General features: G+C 41.9%; 1 protein-coding gene and 1 long non-coding RNA gene across 2 annotated transcripts in view; one reads left to right on the top strand and one right to left on the bottom strand.

Moving 5' to 3' along the window:
* Nucleotides 1-2,422: 2,422 nt before the first annotated feature.
* Nucleotides 2,423-24,483, bottom strand: part of LOC125722479 (uncharacterized) — a 47,277-nt gene continuing 25,216 nt past the window's right edge. Inside the window, exons 4-13 of the mRNA XM_048998659.1 lie at nucleotides 16,153-16,305; nucleotides 15,556-15,721; nucleotides 14,996-15,096; nucleotides 11,018-11,174; nucleotides 8,413-8,524; nucleotides 7,598-7,793; nucleotides 5,375-5,527; nucleotides 4,991-5,162; nucleotides 4,534-4,634; nucleotides 2,423-3,091 (exon numbers count right to left, since the gene is read on the bottom strand). Coding sequence (XP_048854616.1) covers nucleotides 2,915-3,091; nucleotides 4,534-4,634; nucleotides 4,991-5,162; nucleotides 5,375-5,527; nucleotides 7,598-7,793; nucleotides 8,413-8,524; nucleotides 11,018-11,174; nucleotides 14,996-15,096; nucleotides 15,556-15,721; nucleotides 16,153-16,305 — 1,488 coding nt within the window. The 3' untranslated portion in view covers nucleotides 2,423-2,914. The remainder of the gene's footprint in view (nucleotides 3,092-4,533; nucleotides 4,635-4,990; nucleotides 5,163-5,374; nucleotides 5,528-7,597; nucleotides 7,794-8,412; nucleotides 8,525-11,017; nucleotides 11,175-14,995; nucleotides 15,097-15,555; nucleotides 15,722-16,152; nucleotides 16,306-24,483) is intronic.
* LOC125722544 (uncharacterized) lies at nucleotides 12,087-12,609 on the top strand. Its single transcript, XR_007386457.1, has 2 exons — nucleotides 12,087-12,173; nucleotides 12,294-12,609. It is a non-coding gene; the product is annotated as an uncharacterized LOC125722544 (long non-coding RNA).

Raw genomic sequence — 24,483 nt, 5'->3', positions numbered from 1 at the left:
GGGAGGGGTGAGCCTGGCCAGCTTGACCCCGGCCCACATGCAGCGCCAAAATTAGTATAAAGGAAGGGGGAGATCCCGGTGTTGACCGGAGATCAGCCGTGGGATAGAGCGCGCATCGCCCGGCACTTCTCAGGAATCACGTGTTGGTCTCCTGCCAGGACTGAAAGGGGCTCCCCAGTCCATGTGTGAAGGTGGGTGATTATAGCACGTCCGATTATAAATAGCTCTGCAACTGCTTATGCCTTTCATTGATTCTTGGGAATAATTATCACTGCTTGTGATAATAATTCTTATATTTCATTGCTTCTTTTCTATATATATATTTATTTTCCTACTGTATCTTTGCATCTTTTCTTATTAGCTATATATAAAATAATTCGATATCCATGGTAGTATGGATTATTTTGCATTTGCTTTTGATACGATATCTTGGTATTGCTGTTAAATGCGAGGTTATTTTGTGTTATTTATTAAAGTGTATTTGAGTGAACCTAAGCGTGCCTGTTTGTTCCTTCGAGATGCTGGAACAATTTAAAACGGTCTTACCCTGCTGCCAAGTTTGCATTTCAGCTGGCAAGAAGCACATTGCGGCTGGACCATATGGAAAGCACAAGTGAGCGATTTCAATGGCTGGAGACTTAAAATTCAACGTTTTTAAATGTTCAATTTTATTTTTAAGGTTTTTCCTAAGAAAGGTTGTGAGAGTTTTGAGGTTAATACTATTAAAGATATTAGCTGAAATGTTGCCTGAGATGTCTTCAGTACCAATGGTACACACATTTAAAATCAGCACATTTTAATAACATTGAAGCATTCATATTGACTAAATATTTTGTTCATATGAAAATGTGTGTGTGTGTGTGTGTGTGTGTGTGAGAGAGAGAGAGAGAGAGAGCGGGTATACCTATCCTTATGGGGACACAATGTCCCCATAACATGATAAATATCTGTTTTTTTCCCTTATGGGGACCAGGAAACTCTATTTTATAAAGGTCAGTGACTGCTATGAAAAAACTAAAAATGCAAAAACTCTTGTATTTTGCTTGGTTACTTATGGTTATGGTTAGAGCAGGGTGGGGGTTAAGGTTGTGATAGTTAGCGTTAGCATTTTTCCCATAGAAGTGAATGAGCGGGCCCCATAAGGATAGGTATACCCTACATGTACATGTGTGTGTGCGTGTGCATGCATGTGTGTAACATGCTGGGACACACAAGCTGGTAGAGTACATGTAGTACAGATAAGCTATGTTGTGAAAAAATAGCATCACTGCTGTAAAGAAAAGTAAAAACTAAAATAAATTTCCTATCCACAGCTGTCACTGGGAAAGAAAAAAAAATCCCTACCAACCCATGACTGACAACCAACAGGATGCAAACCTTTTTTTTTTCATTGATACTTCTGCACTTCTAAATGAAGACTACAGTTTTGAATTCCAGCTACCAAAACACCAGCGCTGTGCTTGTAATCTACTAAACCTAGTAGCTAGAGAAGATGGCATAAATGCAACATCCAGTGAGGCATACAGGAAATTGTACCATTCTACATTTAGCAAGTGTAATGGTCTGCGGAACAAATGTGGAAGGTCCACTGTTCCCTCCAGCTTCTCCGACCGAATAAGACAAGGTGGAATTCCTTGTTCCTGGCAGTGGAAAGATTATGTAGGATAATCGAAGACAAGGGTGAGGGGGCAGTAGGAGTAATGTGCACTGGCCTGAAGGTCCCAGTGTAAGTAAGAAATATGCTATGTGTTTTATTAGTTAATTAAAATGAATGTGTTCAGTTTTTTCTTTTTTGTACAATATTCTGATTTAATTCAATGTAAAGGTAGACTTAAAATTGCGGTGCTGTTTGTTTTGTTTTCATTACAGGTTCAACCCAGCCGACTTGCATTCCTTACTGAGTATGCTGCTGTAATGAGCCCTGTCGCCCGGGCAACCAACATTCTGCAAGCGGAATCTAATGCCCAAATGGGGTGGATACTTCCGACAATCAACCTCCTGACCATCGAACTTGACAGTCAAGATGCAGCTGAAGTACTGCAAGCCTCTTGTTGATATGCTACAGACTGGAATTAAGAAGCATTCTGGGCACATGTTTGGGGATGCTGAGCTGATCGCAGCTTCGATTCTTCTTCAAAAATTCCGAACATAATGGACAAAGGATGATATCACAATCAAAATGGATAAGACAGCATGTGTATACACTGTAAAACCTAACAGTACTTCTTAATAAAAGAAGTTAATATAACAATAATTAATTGTTGGTGGTGTATTTAATTGCCAGTGCTGCCCTTGGATGATTAGCATATGCGGAAAGGTGTTAGGACTGTTGTGATACCCTTTTCGGTGTAGTTCCTGGTACCGCCCACTCCCCTGTAGACCAAAGGTGCAGGATGTATATTTGCATAACATGACACAGTACTGTTTTTGACTTAACAGATTTTTTTTAATTCACCACGATTGTGATGAATAGGGCAAGAGAACAAAAACCACAGAAATGGCTATTGTATGTTAGCCAGTGACTACGCAAGATGGTATAGTCTCTATGGTTTAACTAGAGAAGGCATTGGCCGGGAAGAAAATGCTGAGAAAATCAACTATTTTGTTTCTCTTGTAAGACTGGGCTGTCTAGGAAAAACATCAAGTCCATATGTACTTCTATAATTGAGGAGATTTCTTTGGGGATACACATATATAAAGGATATATCGAATTTATATTGTATAGAATATATCTAAGCATCATTCATACTCAAATGACAAGACAATTATAAATCCAGGTTATGAAAAGGTTTCTGTGTCGGAAAGGTACAGAAAGAGCCTAACGCAGGTTTACAGGAAACAAAGGTGTGGTGTAGAACACAAGGACATGGACAGAGAAAGGCAATGGCACAACCCCTCAATATGATCAATTCATCTACTCTGTGTCGTCCTCCCAGCTGTCAAAGTAATTGTCAGCAAAGTCCAGCATCTGCTTCATGGCCTTGAGGAGCAGGATGTCACAGGTGTCACTCAGCTCACTCTCATCAAAGTAATTCTTCACTGGAATCACATTTGATGGTAGGATGCCCAGACACTCGCTAGCTCTGTAGATCTGCAGAGAGACACATACATTCATGTATATTTTCCTGCTGCTGTATCACATGATTTGTGTCAAACAGGGCTGTAATAAGTCACAACTGAAATGGTATAAATCTGCCTTTAGCAGATGCTGCCAAATGAGAATGTACAGTAGAACCATGGAACTTTAATAACTCTTAACTCAACCAACTCTGATATCAAACGGGTATTTTTTTTCAAGGCAATATGTTGGATCTCAACCTTTCCTACTAGAACATCTATGGGTCGAGAAGCGTTCAACTGTACAAATTCGGACCTCGAAAGGGTCTATGGCGTTTAATTAGTCTCAAAACTCACGCCCCCGGCGTGGGGTCTCGTCAGCCGGACCTGGGTCATCCTGGACCAGCTGTCCCTAGAGGAGGACGCGCACCTCGCAGAGGAGGAAGAAGCACGCGATCGTCCCGCCGATCGTTCTGGGGACGTGCGCACTCGCCCCCGCCTCCCTCTCAGCCGGGGAACAGGAGGACTCTCCGGCTGTTCCTGAGGTCACCTGCGCAGCTAAGCTGCCTCCCCGGGCAGCTTCTCCCGTCCGGAGAACACGCCGGGCCGCCGTGCAGCCTGAGTGGCTGCCTCCGCTGCCTGCAGGTCCACCGCCTGAGGCGCTCCCTTTGCCTCTGCCTGCTGCAGCTGCTGCACCCCAGCAGGAGGTCCCGGCTACGCCCGCTGCCTGCAGGTCCACCGCCCGAGGCGCTCCCTTCGCCTCTGCCTGCTGCAGCTGCTGCACCCCAGCAGGAGGTCCCGGCTACGCCCGCTGCCCTCGCCACCAAGTTCTTCACCCTCCAGGGACTATGCTGGAGGGTACCACTGTACGACTAAAGTTCTAAAGCTCCTGAGGGCAATTAAATGTCAAAAAACTGTACTACTTGCCGATAGAGTTTTTTAGTGTGATAGTATTCATAACCGGCTTCTACTGAATATGTATCAGAATGTACTCATTGATAAGACTTCTGCCCACTTATGTAAGTCGCTCTGGCTAAGGGCATCTGGCAAACACAGTAAATGTAAATCCAAATTTTGGACACAAATTTGTCATCCATCCATCCATAACCCCCAATCCCATGAAACAGAGGACCTGAGGAAGGAGACACCCAGGCCAGCATCCTGGTTTATGGAGGCGTGAGGCCACAGTGCTGCCCACAGGGTCATTTTGCTGCCTGAAAATATGTTTTAGAAAATAAAATTGAGATAAAGGTTAGTGAGCCATTGGAATATAATAAACCAAAGGTTCAGACCCCCCAGGGCTGTGGGCTCGATCCCTGCCGCTGGTTGCATGTGTGATGTTTGCTTGTTCACTCTGTTTCCTGCTACTGCCCACAAACATTCACCCAGATGAACTGCTATCTCTCACTTGTTCACTGTGTGTGTGTCTGCTGCAAGCTTTTAGTACTGATTCCAATGTTAGACCCAGAAACTCACCAGATCCTTTATGTAGCAGCTGTGATACACCTTCTTCAAGTCCTCTTCCACATGCGGGCACGCTTTGTCCACATGAGTCAGTAGCACCAATAGAGGGACCTCTAAACACAGCAACAGAAACGTCTCACTAGTGACATATTATATGTTGTCTGCCAAAGGCACGGAAAACGTTCAGTTTGCCATATTCTAGTCCGGTAAACTGTACTTCTCTGTGTTCATACTGAATATCCAAATACATTATTAAAGTCATTAGTTCGCATGGGTGAACTTACATTTCTACTTTCCCGTATGATTTTTCAGTATTAATCATGGTTCAGGAAAAGCAGGTGTTAAAGCATATTACAACATGTATATAAATAGTTGCTTGTGAATTGTGACCCCCAGATCCACCCCTCCCCCACTGACACACACTCCATCATAGATGCCACCTCCCTCCCTGTTCTCCACACTCACTGACCTGCCGAGTTAGTTCTCTTTCTGATTTCATCAATTTTATTCTTCATTCCTTGGTCCACAATTCCAATTGTGGAGGCGTCTATCACATACACCACACAGTGGATCCTGTCCTTAAGAGCCAATGAGCTCCATGCCTGACAGTTATCAGCTTTCATTGGCTGCACAGGGTTGAACTAAACAAACAAAAAGGTGTGAATGACATGCAGACATGCATTGACTGTGAGATCATAGGAAACTCAAGCGAAAAGCAATGTGAGTCCTTTCATATGACACTTATGTAACAACAGCACATTATTTATGCCAAAAACAATCAGTGAATGAGACTTAATTTCCTGTATTCATATAGCAGTAGTTTTTGAGGTGTGGTTAGATACACAGTTCTTACCTGGTACTTGTTTGGAACGTAGCCCTTCAGGATGCTCTCAATATCTTCAGTTCTCACCCCTCCATCCTCCCTTGCTTCCAGTCCCATGGTGTCACACAGTAGGAATCCCAGAGGCTGTCCGCCTCGGCCCGCTTTCACCTGGTAAGTGTGATACTGGAACAAGACACATGATATCATTCACCTTCTACCTGCTTATCCAGTTCAGCAGGCATCTCAAAATGATGTAACTTGGTGGCCACTGGTGAGGAGGTCTTCAGCTCAGGCCACCCACTTTATTTAAACAATACAAGGATAATGGACTTAACAACCAGCATTAAAATGGGGGTGTGGGGAGATTCACTAAGCTTGGTGACACTGCTGATTAGTTTTTTTTTTTTCAGGGAGACCAATCACTTGATTGGTGGGCTGGATTTAATAACCATTAAGAATCACATTATGTGCTCAGCCGGTACGATGTGATTTCATATCACGGAAAATACATTTCAGCAGCACATGTCCTGTAGGTAATAAGAACATAAGAACATAAGAACTATACAAACGAGAGGAGGCCATTCGGCCCATCAAGCTCGCTTGGGGAGAACTAAACTAATAGCTCAGAGTCGTTAAAATCTTATCTAGCTCTGATTTAAAGGAACCCAAGGATTCAGCTTGCACTACATTATCAGGAAGGCTATTCCATACTCTGACTACACGCTGCGTAAAGAAGTGCTTCCTTAAATCCAGCTTGAAATGTTCTCCCGCTAATTTCCACCTATGGCCACGAGTTCGTGTATTTAAACTAATGCTGAAGTAACTATTTGGTTGAACAGCATCCAAACCTGTTAGAATCTTATATACCTGGATCATGTCCCCCCTCAGTCTCCTTTGCTTGAGACTGAACAGATTTAGCTCAAGTAACCGTTCCTCGTATGACATTCCTCTAAGACCAGGAATCATTTTTGTGGCCCTACGCTGCACCTTTTCTAAGGCCACAATGTCCTTTTTAAGATATGGTGACCAAACCTGCACACAATATTCTAGGTGAGGTCTCACCAAGGAATTGTATAATCTTAGCATTACCTCCCTTGACTTAAACTCCACACACCTGGAGATATACCCCAACATCCTATTGGCCTTTTTTATTGCTTCCCCACACTGGCGAGAATGGGACATGGAAGCATCAACATACACACCAAGGTCTTTCTCATGATCAGCTACCTTTATTTCAGTGACACCCATGAAATACCTGTACTTTATATTTCTGCTCCCTAGATGGAGTACCTTACATTTATCGACGTTAAATTTCATCTGCCAGGTATCGGCCCAGTCACTAATTAAATCAAGATCCCGCTGTAGCTACTGAGCTACTAATTCAGTATCTGCTACACCACCCACCTTGGTGTCATCTGCAAATTTCACCAGTTTACTATATATATTGGTATCCATATCATTTATGTAAATTAGGAACAATAGTGGTCCTAAAATCGAACCCTGCGGTACCCCACTATGAACGCAAGCCCACTGTGACATTGTGCCTCTTATAACTACTCGCTGTTTCCTATCTGTTAACCAGTTATCAATCCAGGTCGCTACGGTACCTAAAATACCTGTCGCTTTGAGTTTAAGTAGGAGCCTCTTGTGGGGGACAACATCAAAAGCCTTTTGGAAATCTAAGTAGATGACATCATAGGCCTTCTTATCATCAACTTCCTGAGTAGCTTCCTCAAAAAACTCCAACAGATTTGTTAAACAGGATCTACCTCTCCTAAATCCATGCTGGCTATCCCGCAAAATGTTATTGGAGTCCAGGTAATCTACCATTTTCTCTTTGATTATAGCCTCCATAACTTTACCAGTTATACAAGTTAGACTGATTGGCCTATAGTTAGACAAATTACTTCTATCCCCTTTTTTGAAAGATGGCAATAAGAACATGATGAGGGTGGGACAGTGGCTCAGTGGATGGTGCTGCAGCTTCACACTTCTAGGGCTGGAAGCTCAAATCGTGCCTCTGGCTCTGTGTATGTGGAGGTTGCATGTTCTTGCTGTGTTATGTGGGTTTTCCATATCCTGCCATAGGGTCAATCCCTTCCTAAATCGCAATGAGGATAACAAACAGCAATTGAAACAGAGTGAAGCTAAAAATAACAGAATATTGTCCTTCCTCTCAAGCAAGAACATCATATAAAGACATCTGGATACACGAATGTTATACCAGGAAATGAAGTTAGACAATCACATTACCTTCAAGGTCAGGCTGGTTTTCATTTCTCCTACTGCAGCTTGGCTTGTAATGTTGCCACGGAAGATAGAGTTGATGGAGTTGAAGAAGCTTGATTTTCCAGCTGTAATCTGACCAATTAGAAGAATCCGAGCCTGAGGCACTGAATCAATGTTGGGCTTGTAATCTTGCAGGTATTGCTTGAGATCAGTTCGTGTGCTAAAAGAACAGACATTTGAATTGGAAATAGGGATTAGCCAGAATTCATAAGGAATATAAACGATCCCATAATAGCATATTACTATGGCTTCCTTTACATCTCATTAGTCATCTGCAACTGAAACCACTTAATGAAGTGTCATGCATGCTTATTGGAAAGTGTTTATTTATTTTTTATTTACAGGTGCTAACCAAAGCTATGCAAGGGTCTTGTTCAAGGACCCAATGGTGACATCACTCTGCGGAACATAAAATCAGAATCTTCAGAATCTTTATTGCAACATAAAATAAAACTTGCTTTGGCACAGCTTGTTACAATTGGAGACGCCCATTACAATAGACCATTAACAATTAGGGCATAAGCAGACAGATTAAATATGAGGCAAAAGATACCCAGCAGAGATACATAAATGCAGTGTAGGTGATAAATGCAGTTAGCAGCTGGTGAGCTAACCTGCAGGGCTGCACACTGCCCAGTGTTTATATGTGTGTTTGTGTGGGAGGGGAAGGTTATAGAACTTATGCATATTTTAAACATATATCCATAAAATTATGTGATGCTAGTAAAAAATAAACAAAACAAGTTGTTGATTATATTGGATAAAAACGGGCTTCATACCTGTGGTCCCACACAACATCCCTCCAAGCTTTACCAAGGAGCTCTGGTTTGTTCTCCTCTGTCACTGGGGTACTGCTCCCACTTCCCATTTTCCCAACACCAACTTTCTGACCTGTTCAAGGAAAGCATTGTGTTTTCATTATCGGTCCACCAGTCCCTGGAGAAACTGGGGTTAAGGGCCTTGTTCTCAGGATCTGAACCAGCAACCTGCTGACTACGGCCACAGAGCCCTAACCGACTGAGCCACACACTGACCCATTACCCTTTTGCATGAACCTTTTTAACAATATACTTTATACATTTTCAATATGCCTTATGCTACAGCTGGCTTTGGAGTAAAATGTTTCTTAAATGGATTTTTACAGTGCTTGAAGTAGGGAAAATCGAGTGCCGGTACTCCCCTTGTTATCTTTTACCGTTACTAACAAAAAAAAAATAGTAGAAATGTTGCCGGTTCTCTGAAAAGGGAGACAAAGAGGTGCTAGGTACAGCCTCTCTCTGAACAGCCCACTTCAAGCACCGAATTTGTACTTATACCTATTATACCTAGTACATTCAGGGCTGGTCCTCACTCATGTGGCGACCTGGGCAGGAATTACCGGCAGTGCCCCCCCTCCCCAATGCAAACTCCAAAATAAATGTAGAAACAATAAGAGTGAAGAAATAAAGATGCTGGTGACTAAACAGTGCCTAAACCAATCTACAACATTAAATAATGGCCGTTTTTATTTTAAAGGGAAATTTGAATGTCAGATTGAACAATAAATTAACTTCAATATATAAATATATATAAATACAGAACATTTAACAAATTTACACAACACTATGCATCCATCTGCTTTTAAGTGTATCCATGCAATGCCAGATGCGTCATTAAATTTGATGCCCCCCCCCCTTTTGCCCTTACAACATGTCTAGAAAGGTTTAAAAGAATCTGGGAATTACTTTTATCTGTTATCATACAACCGGGATCAAATGTCAAGTACTACAACTGTTTTTTTTTTTTTTTTTGCTTTCATTATGCTGTTTGAAAAAGATTCATAAAATACTTTTAGAGTTATTGTGTTCACAAGACTGAGTATCTTCTATAGCTGTCATTTCCTTCCTTTGCTACCACACGGTGCTGCTGCTTCATTTTTGAGACAATTTATCTGAAAATAAAACCAGGCATAGATCTTCATTTAAATAATGTTTTTGTTACACATTAATAAAACTCATCCAACACTTTTTTTTTTTACAAAATCAAATGTAGTCTGCTTTCACCCTTCATTTTGCTGCCACTAAGCTGCATTGCTTAAATTTTGGGGTGACCTTTGTCAAAATTTAATCAGTGCCAGTTGGCACCCATACAAAGTTTGAACAACACCCAGCAAATAGTTTTTTAGTTATCATCTTAAGGGGATCAAATGTCAAAACTCCATTTTTTCTTAAGAAATGAACCCTAATGAGGGGCCCAAGGTAAAATCTTGTCAGATGTTAGAGGTATCCCCTAGATGTAGCATTTTAAATAAACTCCTCATCCGTGATAAATATAATTTTATATATATTTGCATATATTTTAAGACTGAGACAGAAAGTGACCAATGCTGGAATCATCAGGTAATTTTATTAGCATGGCATCTAATCTAGTGCTGGGTTAAAATGTGTACTTGAATGTGAAATTATACAGCTCTGGAAAAAATAAGAAATCATTCTATATTTTTAAATCCTGATTTATTCCTGGGTTTACTGCTGGAGGCTAAACTACGAGGCAGGCTGCTTCCAGGCTCAAAGTTTCTAAGACAGCAACAAACAAGAATAAGGTGAAGCAGGAGGCAATAACCAAAAACTAGACAGTCAGAAGGTAGAAGCTACTTTCTAACGCCAGAGATGACCGTTAATTTATCCGGCAGTGCCTCATAAATCGGAGGATGACCTCAAGTGACCTTAAAAAGGAATGGGAAAAACATTACGTGTAGGTGTGAAGTGCACTGCTAGGGTTAGGATCATATCAGGCTCCTAGAAGCAGGACTGAAGACCCATAAAGCAAGGAAGAAGCTCTTCATTAATGAGAAGCAGGGAAAAACCAGGCTGGAGTTTGCAAAAAAATATGTACATTTTACACAGGCATGTACCCATAAATTGAGAAATGAGTGAAACAGAAAATTTTGCTGAGGTCTCAATTTTTTCTAGGGCTGTGTGTATGTGTGTATATATATATATATATATATATATATATATATATACACACACACACATATACACACACACATATACACACACACACAGCCCTGGAAAAATTGAGACCATAGCAAAATTTTCTGTTTCAATCATTTCTCAATTATATAATAATAATAATAATAATAATAATAATAATAATTATTATTATTATTATTATTATTATCATATATATATATATATATTTAAGCATCATTCATACTCAAGTGAAAAGACAATTATAAATCCAGGCTATGAAAAGGTTTGAGTGTCAGGAAAGGTACAAAAACAGCCTAATGCAGGTTTATAGGGACCTAACCTGTGGCGTAAAACATAGGTACATGGACAGATTGAGGCAACGGCACAACCTCTCAATATGGTAAATTTATCTACTTCGTGTTTTCCTCACAGTTGTCAAAGTAATTGTCAGCAAAGTCCAGCATCTGCTTCATGGCCTTGAGGAGCAGGATGTCACAGGTATTATTCAGCTCACTCTCATCATGGTAATTCTTCACTGGAATCACATTTGATGGTCGGATGCCCAGACACCCGCTAGCTCTGTAGATCTGCAGAGAGACACATACATTCATGTATATTTTCCAGCTGCTGTATCACAAGACTTGTGTCAAACAGGGTTGTAATAAGTCACAACTGAAATGGTATAAATCTGCCTTTAGCAGATGCTGCTGAATGTGAATGTACAGTAGAACCTCGGAACTCGAATAACTCTGATATCAAACCTGTATTTTTTTTCAATGCAATGTCTTGGATCTCAACCTTTCCTACTAGAACTTCTATGGGTCGAGAAGCGTTCAACTGTACAAATTCGGACTTCGAAAGGGTCTATGGCGTTTAATTAGTCTCAAAACACATGCACATAAAAACCACGCTTGCATATGCACTCGCCAGCAGAAATATCATCCTCACTATACACTTGACTCTACACAATACTCACTTGCTCAATCAGTATTAAATTATTACTCTCAAAATATGAGGCACGCGTGTATGTGCTCGTGAGCAGAAAACCCATCCTATCTACGCGCTCGCTGCACCCTCTTATGGAAGCCCTTTAGGGCCAAAACGTCTTAAACTTTTCGCATAGAGACGGAATTATCTCACGGCTACAGACGTTATATTTTTACCTCTAGAGACAGACATATAACTTCACATACAGACGGCATTTTGTAACATGTCTTGATGTCAACAAACTGATCTTTCAAAATAAAAGCACCATTAACTTCTAACCACAAACACCATAACAAAATCAAATTCTTCACCCTTTTGGTTATTATTCTCTGTGACTTTCCTTATGTGCAATTAAATAGACCAGGGTGACAAAATAAGTATTACTGTATGTAACCAGGTGATCTGGAGATTTTGACCATGAGCGGTTAAGCTGCATCGGGGAACGAGGGGGAATAGGTGGTTGCGCCTTTAAGCAACTTGGTGGCATCATCACCTGAGAGAGAGCGCGAAAAGCCACTGTCTGGAAGCGCCATTTTAAGCTGGATAAGCTGGGCTGCGGACGGTTTTCCGAGTGGGGTGAGAGTTTCCCAGAGTACCAGGTTTGTTTTCTCTGCCAATTTTCTGTGTGAGAAAAGTGGAGAACGGTAACAAATGGTGTGTATTCACTTTCCACATATTGAAAAAGCGGGTAAAATGGTTCGTGTCTATTTTTATTTTAGAGAGCGGTGCGTCACAAGGTTTTCTGCCCGCGCCTTGAGGTTTTACTGGTATGTGCAAAGTTGGTAAGAGCATGCTGTCCATGTTAAATATCTGTTCAGTTGTTAGTTGTGTGCTAACAAGGATATTTCTGTTTCAGTGTGCCATTACCGTATTATTTTCAGTGCAAAACTGCCGTTTCCTTTTATTTCGGTGTACTCGGTTATGTGAGGTCTGCCTCACAGGGTTTTCCGTGTGTTTTATTTTACTTTTATACTGTACCAGTCCCACCTGAGTGTGGAGTTTTATTTCTTTTCTGTAAGAGAATCCTCTGTAAGGGAAAAGTGTAAGGTTTAAGAAACTGTTCATTGTAAATCCTTTTATCTTCCAACCAAAATGTCTAATTAATTAGGCCTATGGAATAAATTAGACCCAAAAAGAGTATTTGTGTTCCTGCGTGTTGTTTCCCGGGCCACATGTATATACAATATTGTCATGTAAATAAATCAATACTTATGATTAATCAATTAGCCTATGATTACGGTTTAAAAGAAAATTGCGAAGAGCCATTTTCCTTTGCGTCCCAATGATTTTGATTTCATACATCATAAATAAAACCACATATTTGTTGATAGTGATGTATTTGTGATTTTTTTTCTATAGATCATCTGCAGTATATTGAGTCCCTAAAGATGTCAGGGTGAGAAAATATATTTTTAATTGTTTTGTGTTTCCTCTCAATAGTTTTGTGTTCCCTCACAATACTTTTCCGCTACTAATAATAACTGTACTCTGTCCATTTAAAATACAAAAGATAGAATTAATGGATTAATAAGTATAAACCAAAATAATACAGACATGTCTAGTTAAATGTACTTTACTGTTTACAGCAACTGGCGGTCATTGGGCACAGTGCAATTATTATAATCATTATTATTATTTATTTATTATTATCATTATTATTATTATTATCATCATCATCATTATTATTGTCATAAATAATAACAATTATGATGATGATGATTATAATAATAAATATGTATATAAACATAATATTATAGTTGTCTGGTGTACATTGTCCCCATAGTTTAATGCTTAAAGCACACAGGACATGTCTGTATTACAGTACAGCAAATCACAAGCGGGCAAGTGCAGTGGGATCACAAATCTATTGTGTGGCAACACTGAAGTATTGTGAGAGAACGCAAAATTACTTAGGAAATGTTTTGCCACTCTGACCTCTTAGGGGCAATTCAGTGGTACGAACTGTACAGAAATCCACAAATAAACAGGATGGAAGCCACAAATGTAACAAATAGGCAAAACTCAATAGCTTTGTGTTCCCTCACAATACTTTTCCGCTACTAATAATAACTGTACTCTGTCCATTTAAAGTACAAAAGATAGAATTAATGGATTAATAAGTATAAACCAAAATAATACAGAATTGTCTAGTTATGTGTACTTTACTGTTTACAGTAACTGGCGGTGATTGGACAAAATGCAATTATTATTATTATTATTATTATCATTCTTATCATTATTAGGTGCGGCATGGTGGTGCAGTGGTTAGCACTGTTGCCTCACACCTCTGGGACCCGGGTTCGAGTCTCCGCCTGGGGCACATGTGTGTGGAGTTTGCATGTTCTCCCCATGTCGTCGTGGGGTTTCCTCCGGGTACTCCGGTCTCCCCCCACAGTCCAAAGACATGCTGAGGCTAATTGGATTTACTAAATAGGCCATAGGAGTGCGTGCGTGAGTGCATGGTGTGTGAGTGTGCCCTGCGATGGGCTGGCCCCCCATCCTGGGTTGTTCCCTGCCTCGTGCCCATTGCTTCCGGGTTAGGCTCCGGGCGACCCAGCAGGATAAGCGGTTTGGAAAATGGATGGATGGATGGATGTGTGGTTTTTCATGTCTGTATGACTTTATCAGTTGTTGAATGATTGTATCATTAGTTTGCTGAGTTGATAGGTTTCAATAGGTAAACATGGAGGCTCTGCAAGGGATTAAACTCATTTACATCATTTCTTATGGGGAAATTTAACTTGGAACTCAACCAAATCCTAAGTCGACCAGCCTTCTGGAATGAAGTAAGTTTGTCTTCCAAGGTACCACTGTATAACTAAAGTTCTAAAGCTCCTGAGGGCAATTAAATGTCAAAGAATTGTACTACTTGCCAACAGAGTTTTTTATTGTGATAGTATTCATAACCGACTTCTACTGAATCAGTATCAGAATGTAATCACTGATAAGACTTCTACCCACTTATGCAAGCCGCTCTGGCTAAGGGCATCTGCCAAATGCAGTAAATGTAAATCCAAATTTTGGACACAAATTTGTCATCCATCCATCCATAACCCCCAATCCCAGGAAACAGAGGACCTGAGGAAGGAGACACCCAGGCCAGGATCCTGGTTTATGGAGGCGTGAGGCCACAGTGCTGCCCACAGGGTCATTTTGCTGCCTGACAATATGTTTTAGAAAATAAAATTGAGATAAAGTTTTGTGAGCCATTGGAATATAATAAACCAAAGGTTCAGACCCCCCAGGGCTGTGGGTCGATCCCTGCCGCTGGTTGCATGTGTGACGTTTGCTTGTTCACTCTGTTTCCTCCTACAGCCCACAGACATTCACCCAGATGAACTGCTATCTCTCACTTGTTCACTGTGTATGTGTCTGCTGCGAGCTTTTAGTACTGATTCCAGTGTTAGACCCTGAAACTCACCATATCCTTTATGTAGCAGCTGTGATACACCTTCTTCAAGTCCTTTTCCACATGCGGGCACGCTCTGTCCACATGGGTCAGTAGCACCAATAGAGGCACATCTAAAAACATCAACAGAAACGTCTCACTAGTGACATATTATATGTTCTATGGAATAAGCCATCATAGCAATCAGCACACTGATGTCTGTCTTACTCAGAAGCACCTGCCAGCATCACTCTGCCTTTCCTCAATCCACATGTGTTCAGCTCAGCTCATGTTCATACCCTAATCTTCAGTCCCAACCCTTTAAAAGTGGGCCCTATGTGACAGAAAGCCCTCCAGCTTCTCACAGATGGAGCGGCTCTGTGTGGAGGAGCACCCAGGAGCTCCTTCAGTTACAGCATGAATACTGTTCCTGCCAAAGCCCCGGAAAACATGGTTTGCCATTTTCCATTCCAGAAAGCTGCTCTTGTTTTTACTTTGTCACGTTCCTGTATGATTATTCTGTGTTATTCATGTACCCCTGCCCAACAACACACACTCAATAACAGATGCCACATTCCTCCCCACTCACTAACCTTGAAAACTAGTTTTCTTTCGGATTTCATCAACTTTCTTCTTCATTTCTGTAGCCATAATTCCTAATGTTGAGCTGTCTATCACATACACCACACAGTGGATCCTGTCCTTAATTTGTAACTCTGTCTGACCAGCACCAGGTTGCCATGGTGATGCAGGGTTGAACTAAACAGACAAAACGTTGTTAATGACACATTACAAACAGACATGCACTGACTTTGAGATCATGAGAAATTGAAGCAAAATGTTGTGTATCTCATATGACATCTGTGTAATTCCTTATTTATGTGAGAACAAATCAATGGATAAGATTTAATTTTGTCAGAAGAGAATGTAGGGAGAAGACGACCAGTATCTGTAAACATGTGACTGTTATAAGCCATTAATGGGATCAGACATGCATGCATTCATATGGCAGTTGTTACTGAGGCCTGCTTAGATACACAGCTCTTACCCAGTACCTTTTTTTTTATGCAGCCCTTCAGGATGCTCTCAATATCTTCAATGTTCACCCCTTCGTTTGCTTTTCTGAGATTTAGTTTCCTGTATTCATATAGCAGTTGTTTTTGAGACATGGTTAGATACACAGCTCTTACCTGGTAATCGTCCGGTATGTAGCCATTCAGGATCCTCTCAATATCTTCAGTTTTCACCCCTCCATTCGCAGTTGCCTCCAATCCCATGGTGTCACACAGAAGGAATCCCAGAGGCTGTCCTCCTCGACCTGCCATCACCTGGTAAGTGCGATACTGGAAGAGGACACATGATTTCATTCATCTTCTTGCTGCTAATACACTTCAGCAGGCATCTCAAGCTCAAATAACATGGGGGCACTGATGTGGAGGTCTTCAGCTCAGGCAGCCCACTCAAGTTTGCTTAAGAAAAACACCAAATGCAGATAATCTACTAAAGAGGCAGCATTAAGATGGTCATGTGTTGTTCTGTGGGCCAGATTTAATGCTGATTAAAAATCCTGTCAGACCCCTAAAGTACATGTTATTGGAACGATAGATGTGAGAAATGTCATTTATGTCTATGCAGGGTCACAGAAGTCCGGAGCATATCCCACAAAGCAGGGAATAACCCAGGATGGGGAGTGACACACACCATTCCCACACACATTCCCACCTATGGACAATTTAAAAACTCCACTTCACTCTACAGTGTGTTTGGGTGATGGGGGAGGGAAGCCAGAGAACCCAGAGGAATGATGGGTAATGGCAATAAGCACATGAGGGTAGGACAGTGACTTGGTGGGTGATGGGGAGGGAAGCCAGAGAACCCAGAGGAATGATGGGTAATGGCAATAAGCACATGAGGGTAGGACAGTGACTTGGTGGGTGATGGGGAGGGAAGCCAGAGAACCCAGAGGAATGATGGGTAATGGCAATAAGCACATGAGGGTAGGACAGTGACTTGGTGGGTGATGGGGAGGGAAGCCAGAGAACCCAGAGGAATGATGGGTAATGGCAATAAGCACATGAGGGTAGGACAGTGACTTGGTGGGTGATGGGGAGGGAAGCCAGAGAACCCAGAGGAATGATGGGTAATGGCAATAAGCACATGAGGGTAGGACAGTGACTTGGTGGGTGGTTTGGGGGTTTGAATCCTGCCTCCTGCTCTCTCTGCATAGGGATTACATGTTCTCACTGTGTAATGTTTCATAGTGTGGAAGAAATTTAGCAACTGAAATAAACTAAAATTCCCACTGCCTTTCCAAACTGATTGGTATGAGGAGCAGTGACAGACATTCCAGACTGATGGGCCATTGACAGTATGCAAAGGTCTGGTGACTCCAAAATCACTTCAAAGTTGTAACACTTTAGTAATCAAACCTCATACAATTCTTTGAATGTCTCATTCACCTTTGCGTAGCCAGCCCCTATGTCTATAAGCTTCAGAGCTCAAACGTCTTGGCTAGAAATGTTTATAATGTTATTTTTTTACAATTTGTCAGCACCACTGAAAATAGGTTTTTGAAAAGTATATGTTTAAAGTAGATTTTAACAAAAAAAAAATAGAATAATCACATTCTAAATGATCTTAGATTATTGGTGCTGAGTTTGTGCTGAATAAAAGCATTTGTAGCACTTTGGGATAAATGTTGTTTAGATAAGTGAAATATTTTACAGTTTTTCGGAATTGCTGAATTATTAAAAATCATTTTGGGAACAAAACTGCCAATTGCCAAAAGTCATTTATTGAATCAGTCACTTGTTTGGCAAAACTTTAACCCATGCTCACCTAGTTAGAGACAATTTGCAGAACTCAGTCACCCTTTTTGCAAAATTCAAAACACATTCTCATTCATAAAAACACATTTTGCGCGATGGTGAACTTTGATGCAAAATAGAAAACACAGGCCGCAGAGGTTAAGCGCAGCCAGCACACAGTAGTCATTTAAACACAATGACTCAAAACTGTTCACACACATTTCTAAACATTTGAAGAAGCCAAAGAGTGACTAGAACATAGAATACATGCCATAGGTGAATATGAGTTGAATTTCGACGTCAAGGTACAAATGGGCCTCACAGAGGATTCTTTCTGCATCGCCCAACAAGGGATAGCATCACTAGTCCCAGCCCTGAGACATGGTGATGAATGAACATTCTTCCGTGAATCTGGCTTGGCAGTTGCACAACATTTTGCTGTAATATGCCTCTCATTTGTTTACATTTTGGCTTTGTCATTTACAGTAACTTTTCTGGAGTACTTTGTACGGCAAACGTTATATATTACAGTTTTTCTCAATTGCTTTGGCTCAGTTCTCAAATGATTTTTTTATTTCCCAAAACATTAAGTTCAGATCTCTGAACAATTCGCATCTTTTTCACATCAGATTGGAATTTCTTATTGATTTGAGCAAATTGCAAATGCTTTGGCACATGTGTGCAAAGAGTACATACAACTGTCTGCAGTTTGGACAACAAATAATTGCATATGGCTTGTTGATCAAAACTGATGACTCGATTCTCACTTACACTGTCAAACACTTCAGAACTTCTCAGACATTTTTTATTGTGTAAGCCATCACATTCAAAACGATCTATTCAATTATCATAATTAGTATACATGAATGTATATTCTAAAATATATCTAACATTGACATTGTTTGTAATGTCTGCTACATTGGCACATGCCCTGTAATTGCAATCGCAATCGAATTGCAAAGTACCTCTAATATGACTCAACCATTTACCATTTAACCAATCAACTTTGGGAGTATATATATGTAGATTGCCCACAGCACAATCACTGCTGTAGAATGTTTTGAGAATGGAGGACGTTCACAACGCTGAACTGCAGCAACATGCTCGTGGAAGAGCAATTGGAAGGCGTGTAAGAATACGTGGTGGTGGTAGAGGAAGAAATAATTGAGGAAGAGGTGGAAATAGAAGAGTTAGAGTCTCTGATGAAATCAGAGCCACACTTGTGGCAGGTGGAAGAGGCTGGTCGAAGAGTACAGCCTAATGTAAACAGGTCCACAGTGTCATCAATTGTGCAAACCTTTCGTAGGGAAAACAGGTACATATGTATTTTTTTGTTTTACAGTATGTAAAGTATTTTTACAGTATAAACAACAATATTGTAAAGGTAAATGCAAGTCTATTTGTTCATTCTATAGAACTGCACGGCAACCTCGCGCTGGTGGCAGAGCAGCAGTATTTAACCAACTGCAAGAACAAGAAATTTGCAACATGCTCATAGCCAATTCCATCAGGCTAAGAGAGATCCAAAGTGCAATCATAAATGACAATGAGGTCTTTGCAAATATACATTCTGTCAGCATTTCCACCATAGACAGAGTTTTAGAAAGACATCAGATGACTATGAAACAGCTCTATAAGGTGCCATTTGAGAGGAACAGTGAAAGAGTCAAGGCGTTGCGGTACCAGTATGTCCAGGTAAACCATTGGTGTGCACTTAGTGAGTTTTCCTGTATTTCTAAGATGCCTGTATTACTTTACTGTAAGTTTCAGTAACCCATAAGAAAATACATTTACTGTTACATTTTTTCCTGTGTTCCTTCATAGAGAATCATGGAGTTAGAACTACATGAAACGACTCACATTCTTGTTTTTGTGGACGAGGCTGGGTTTAATCTGTCCAAAGGCTGGAGACGTGGTCGCAATCTCATTGGACACCGAGCCACAATTGACACACCAGGCCAACGTGGGGCCAATATTACAATGTGTGCTGCCATTTCAGAGAATGGTGTGAGCACACATATTCCACACATTGGGCCCTATAATACCCAACTTCTCCTGGCCTTCCTAAATGCACTTTACAGAGACCTGATTCCAGAACAAGAAAGAGGTTTGGTTAGACCACATTTGCCTAATTATGTTGTTGTCTGGGATAATGTCAGCTTCCACCGAACCAACAGTGTTAGTGACTGGTTTGCTGCACATGAAAGGATAGCAGTGGAATTCTTTCCACCATACTCTCCGTTCCTAAATCCAATAGAAGAGTTTTTTTCAGCATGGAGGTGGAAAGTGTATGATCATAGACCACAAAATCAGATGTCTTTGTTGGATGCCATGAATGCTGCATGTGAGGACATCACAGTTGACCATTGCAGGGGATGGGTGCGGCATTCAAGGAGATTTTTTCCACGGTGTGTGGCAATGGAAAACATCAGATGTGATGTTGATGAAAATCTTTGGCCTGACCAACGTGAGCAACAAGATGTCCACCAAGAATAATTTGTTTTTTTTTTCCCCATGAATGTTATTTGTTGTTTTTGTGTATTTGTGGTAATACACAAATATGAAATGTAAAGTGAAATCTTGTTACTCTTGTCAGTTACTTTACATGTACAGTAATACACTTGTATTGTGTATATACACGTGAAGTACAAAAATAAACACTGTACAAATACAAATGTTCATAGATTTTTTCTTTTCTTTTCTACATACTATTGACTTTTCTCAACAAATATGAGATTTTTGTTTAAACCCTTAATTTTCATGGTTGACTGTTGTGGTGAAAAAACAACTAAACATTTTGACCAGTGTGGCTCACACAATGACAAAAATACTTTTGATTTTGGTGGCCTTGGCCAAATTATTGACACAATAACTAGGTTTTGAAGCATGAATTAAATGTTTTGGGTGAGTAACTACATTTTGCAGACATGCTATAAAGTTTTGAAGTTCCTGCAAACAGTTGTGACATTTGCACTCACAGTTTAGAGAATGTTAAGACTGTTTCGAAAAATGTGCCAAAGCAATTGAGAAAAACTGTAGTTATCAGTCATAACTCTACAGTATACAAATATTTTTGGTAATCGACCATACTTTTTTTTTCACTATAGTTGTCACGCCCGGCTCATACTATCCTCGTGTGTGCCACGCCCCCTGATCATTGAGGGGGGGCTAGGCTTCGTGCTAAACTTCACACTAAGAAATGGGAACAAACTGGAACACAGGCAGGAAGTAAAGGGGGGCTTCAGCCCTTCTCATAATGCAAGTGAAATTAGGAAAGCAGAAGGTGCATTATCAGGGTCATGGTGACATTATGCTTATGCTTGACTGGCTTGGCTGTGGGGCCTAACAATGGAGGGGGTCGCTGAGGGTCGCTGACGCTGCAACTTTGCAACATAACAGGATAGGATAAAAGGGAAAGGGTGTGGGTACTAACGCCAGCATTGTCAAAACAATAGTTGTATGTCACGCAACTGGAAAGGTACCAACAAGGACAGCAGACGTCCTAAACGGGTTATAAAAACCAGACACAGACAATAGAGAGGAGAGCTTCCTTCGGTATGTACTGTTTGTGCATCTGAGTGTGGCTCCCGGATTGCAATCTGTGCTTGGAATAAAGAGAGCTGACTTACAACCATCTTTCGCCTCCAGAGTGCATCTTTTCCTCATCAATGGACTCGGTGGAGTCTAACTCCAACATTATCCACGTGTGCTTCCCTGATCTTGCCCAGCTGTGTCTGATTATTTTCGCCCAGTCCTGTCTATTTCAGTCCATGTCTTGCCTTAGTTTCTGGTCCGTCATTGATGTTAGTCGACGTCTGACGTTTCCTGCCTCTAGTTTCTCCAATAAATCCCTGTTTCCCTGTATTCCGCTTGCCTGCCTGCTTCTTGCCCGCTCGCCTGCCCGAACGATCACCCTCTTTCTACGGCGATCGTGACAATAGTCTTGCGGTTTCTAATTTACATGCTAACAAGAGTTTTGACTGGTAGCGTTTTCATTTTTTTGTGAGTTTAGCTTGAATTTTAGGGTTTGTGCTTAGTGGTTTAATTATAGGAGAGGAGATTTTAGGAAATGTGTTTTAGCAATTGAGAAAAATTTTAAAATGTCAAGGCATGTCAGACTACTTTGAAAGTGGGTGAGAGGCCTCAGACTCCAAAGGGTCACAGTAAATACTTATTATGCTATGTTTCTTTTATGTTCCTCTTTTTGAGTCTGGTACTATGACAAAAATTCCCAATCTATCTATCCAGTGCTACTTAATCATTCTATCCTCTTTGTGCAATGTAGTGACGTAAAGTACTGTCAGCACAACAGCATGATACTACCACCACCCTGCTTGACTATTGGTTCAGTGTTCTTAGGTTAAGAAAGCAACCTCACCTTGATCCCCTGCAAACATATCTCTTTTCATTGTGGCCAAGCAGAGAAGTTAATGACACATTCACACGTCATTGTGACTGCCCCCCAGCCCCACCCCGTGAATATGCAGCCATCAGCAGCCTTTCAGACTGTTAGCCAGACAGAACACACTAAGGGATGTGTCTGTTTTATTCAAGCACAGTACAGAACCATATGTTTTTTATTTTTCATTTTCTACTCTGTCCACCTTTATTCTCCACAATCAATCTTATTACTTTGTTTAGGCCTGTAATTAGTCTGTTACACACATCTTGGGTCACTCTCCTCTCCCATAATAACTCTATTGCTTGGACACGCTGCTGCTTTGTACCTGGCTTGGCCTCCTTGCGGATCAAGTCAAGTAGTCAAGTCAAGTAGGTTTTATTGTCATTTCAACAATACACAGAGTACATAGTGAAATGAGATAATATTCCTCCAGGACAATGATGCAACACAGAGTAGGACAACGACAGAGCGACATCATAAGTGCAGACAGGACAGCATAACAGTGCAGACTGACAAGACAAGACAACATACAGTGCAAATTAATGGTGGTATCAGTCTGGATTCAGTATTTAAGTTACTGTATGGTAGCAGCGAAGGTTATTTGTGCAAAAATGCTGTGCAAAAATGCCGTGGTATAGAAGAGTAAGGAGTTGAGAGGAAATAAATAACAATAAATAGAATATACAGATGTACATGTAATGATCCTTACTGGGGAGCACCCTAAGCTCCCAACCCAGGAGAGGCCTGCACCATGCCTGGGCCAGGAGAAGTTGCTACTGCACTAGAAGGAGCGGCCTTTGTCGCTCCACTAGCCCCCAGCCCAGGAGAGGCCTTTGTCGCTCCACTAGCCCCTAGCCCAGGAGAGGCCTGCACCATGCCTGGGCCAGGAGAAGTTGCTACTGCACTAGATGCAGGAGAGGCCTTTGTCGCTCCACTAGCCCCCAGCCCAGGAGAGGCCTTCATCACTCTGTTAGCGCCTGGCCCAAGGCTTCCAGCCCCGAGAGGGCTGCCCACCTTGCACCCGCAGTGGCCACCACAGATGAGGTTTCTGTTGCTCTCAGCTCCAAGGGCGCCACTTTGCCCATGCTCCCAACATGCCAGGTCATCTGCCTTGCCCATTTCTGGAAGGCCTGGTTCTACCCCGCTCACTGCATGATGTCCTGTTGGATATAGCTTCACTCTCAGCTGCCAGGCCAGTGAGAGCTGTTCTGTTCTGCCCATATTTGGACGTCCTGGTTCCGTTCTGTGTCTAGGCCTCCAGGTTCCCTCCAGCCTGTCCTGCTCATCTTCAGCTGTCCCAGTTGTCATGCCCTTCAAGCTCCTCAATGCCCTCCTGTCCCTCCATCTCTCACCCTGCAGGTTCCTTATCCTCCTGTTCCTATCCTGTCTCCTAAGTGCCCACCTGGTCTGGTTCCACTGTCTCTGCAGCACCATCTGACCCTGGCCCTGCTGTCTTCTTGGTGCCACCTAGCCACTCTGACCCCTCAGTGCCACCTGGTCCCACAAGTTCTCCAACCCCAGGAGGCTCTGCGTCCTTTAGTCTGCCCCCCACATCACAGGGTCTGGATGATCCCCCTGCCAAGCCCTGTTCCCTTCTGCTCTGCCCTGCTTTTGCCCTGTTGCCCCTTCCCAACTGTGTTCTTCCCTAATCTGTGTCCCTTGTGGTCCTTTTTTCTGCTCTGTGTTCCTAATGGTGTCTGGTCCTGTGTTCCTGGTCTTGTCCTTGTATCTGGTGACTTTGTATGTCTATCCTGGTGTTAGGCTCCACGGTCAAAGCCCTAGGGGGTGTGTTCCTGTCCCGTCCTGTTTTGTCCATGGGTTCTGTCCCTCTGTAGTAAAATCTGTCCTGTCCAGGTGTGACCTGTTTTATTTGCCCCCATCTCTTTCCTGGGTCTCCTTGGTCATTTTCAGTCCATTCCTGGCCTGGTCCCTGCCTGGTCTGTGCCCCTGTCAGTGTTTGTCCTGTCCCATCCAGATTCTGGGGAGGGGTGGGGTACTGCCCTTCCCTGCCCATGATGTCTGCCTGATCCTCCAGTTTCCTCCCTGCCACTGCTCTAACAAACCACAACTGCTGCTCGTTTTTCACCTCTTGTTCTTGCCCTCAGGTTAGCAATTCCCAACTGCCTCTTGTCTGGGCCCTCATTAACTCAGTATTAAGTGCTTCCCAGTCTTGTGGTCCCCAGTTCCATCATTAACGTTGTTTGCCTGTTGTCCATATCCACACCTCCCTGTTTCTTCCCCTGTGATCCTGTTTGCCAGTTCCATTTCTATTAATCAACCACCCTTTCTTTGCCCCTCCCCACCTGCTCCCC

Source organism: Brienomyrus brachyistius, unplaced genomic scaffold, assembly GCF_023856365.1.
Source record: "Brienomyrus brachyistius isolate T26 unplaced genomic scaffold, BBRACH_0.4 scaffold39, whole genome shotgun sequence".
In the NCBI taxonomy this organism is placed as follows: domain Eukaryota; kingdom Metazoa; phylum Chordata; class Actinopteri; order Osteoglossiformes; family Mormyridae; genus Brienomyrus; species Brienomyrus brachyistius.
This window is presented reverse-complemented; position numbering and strand designations above follow the sequence as displayed.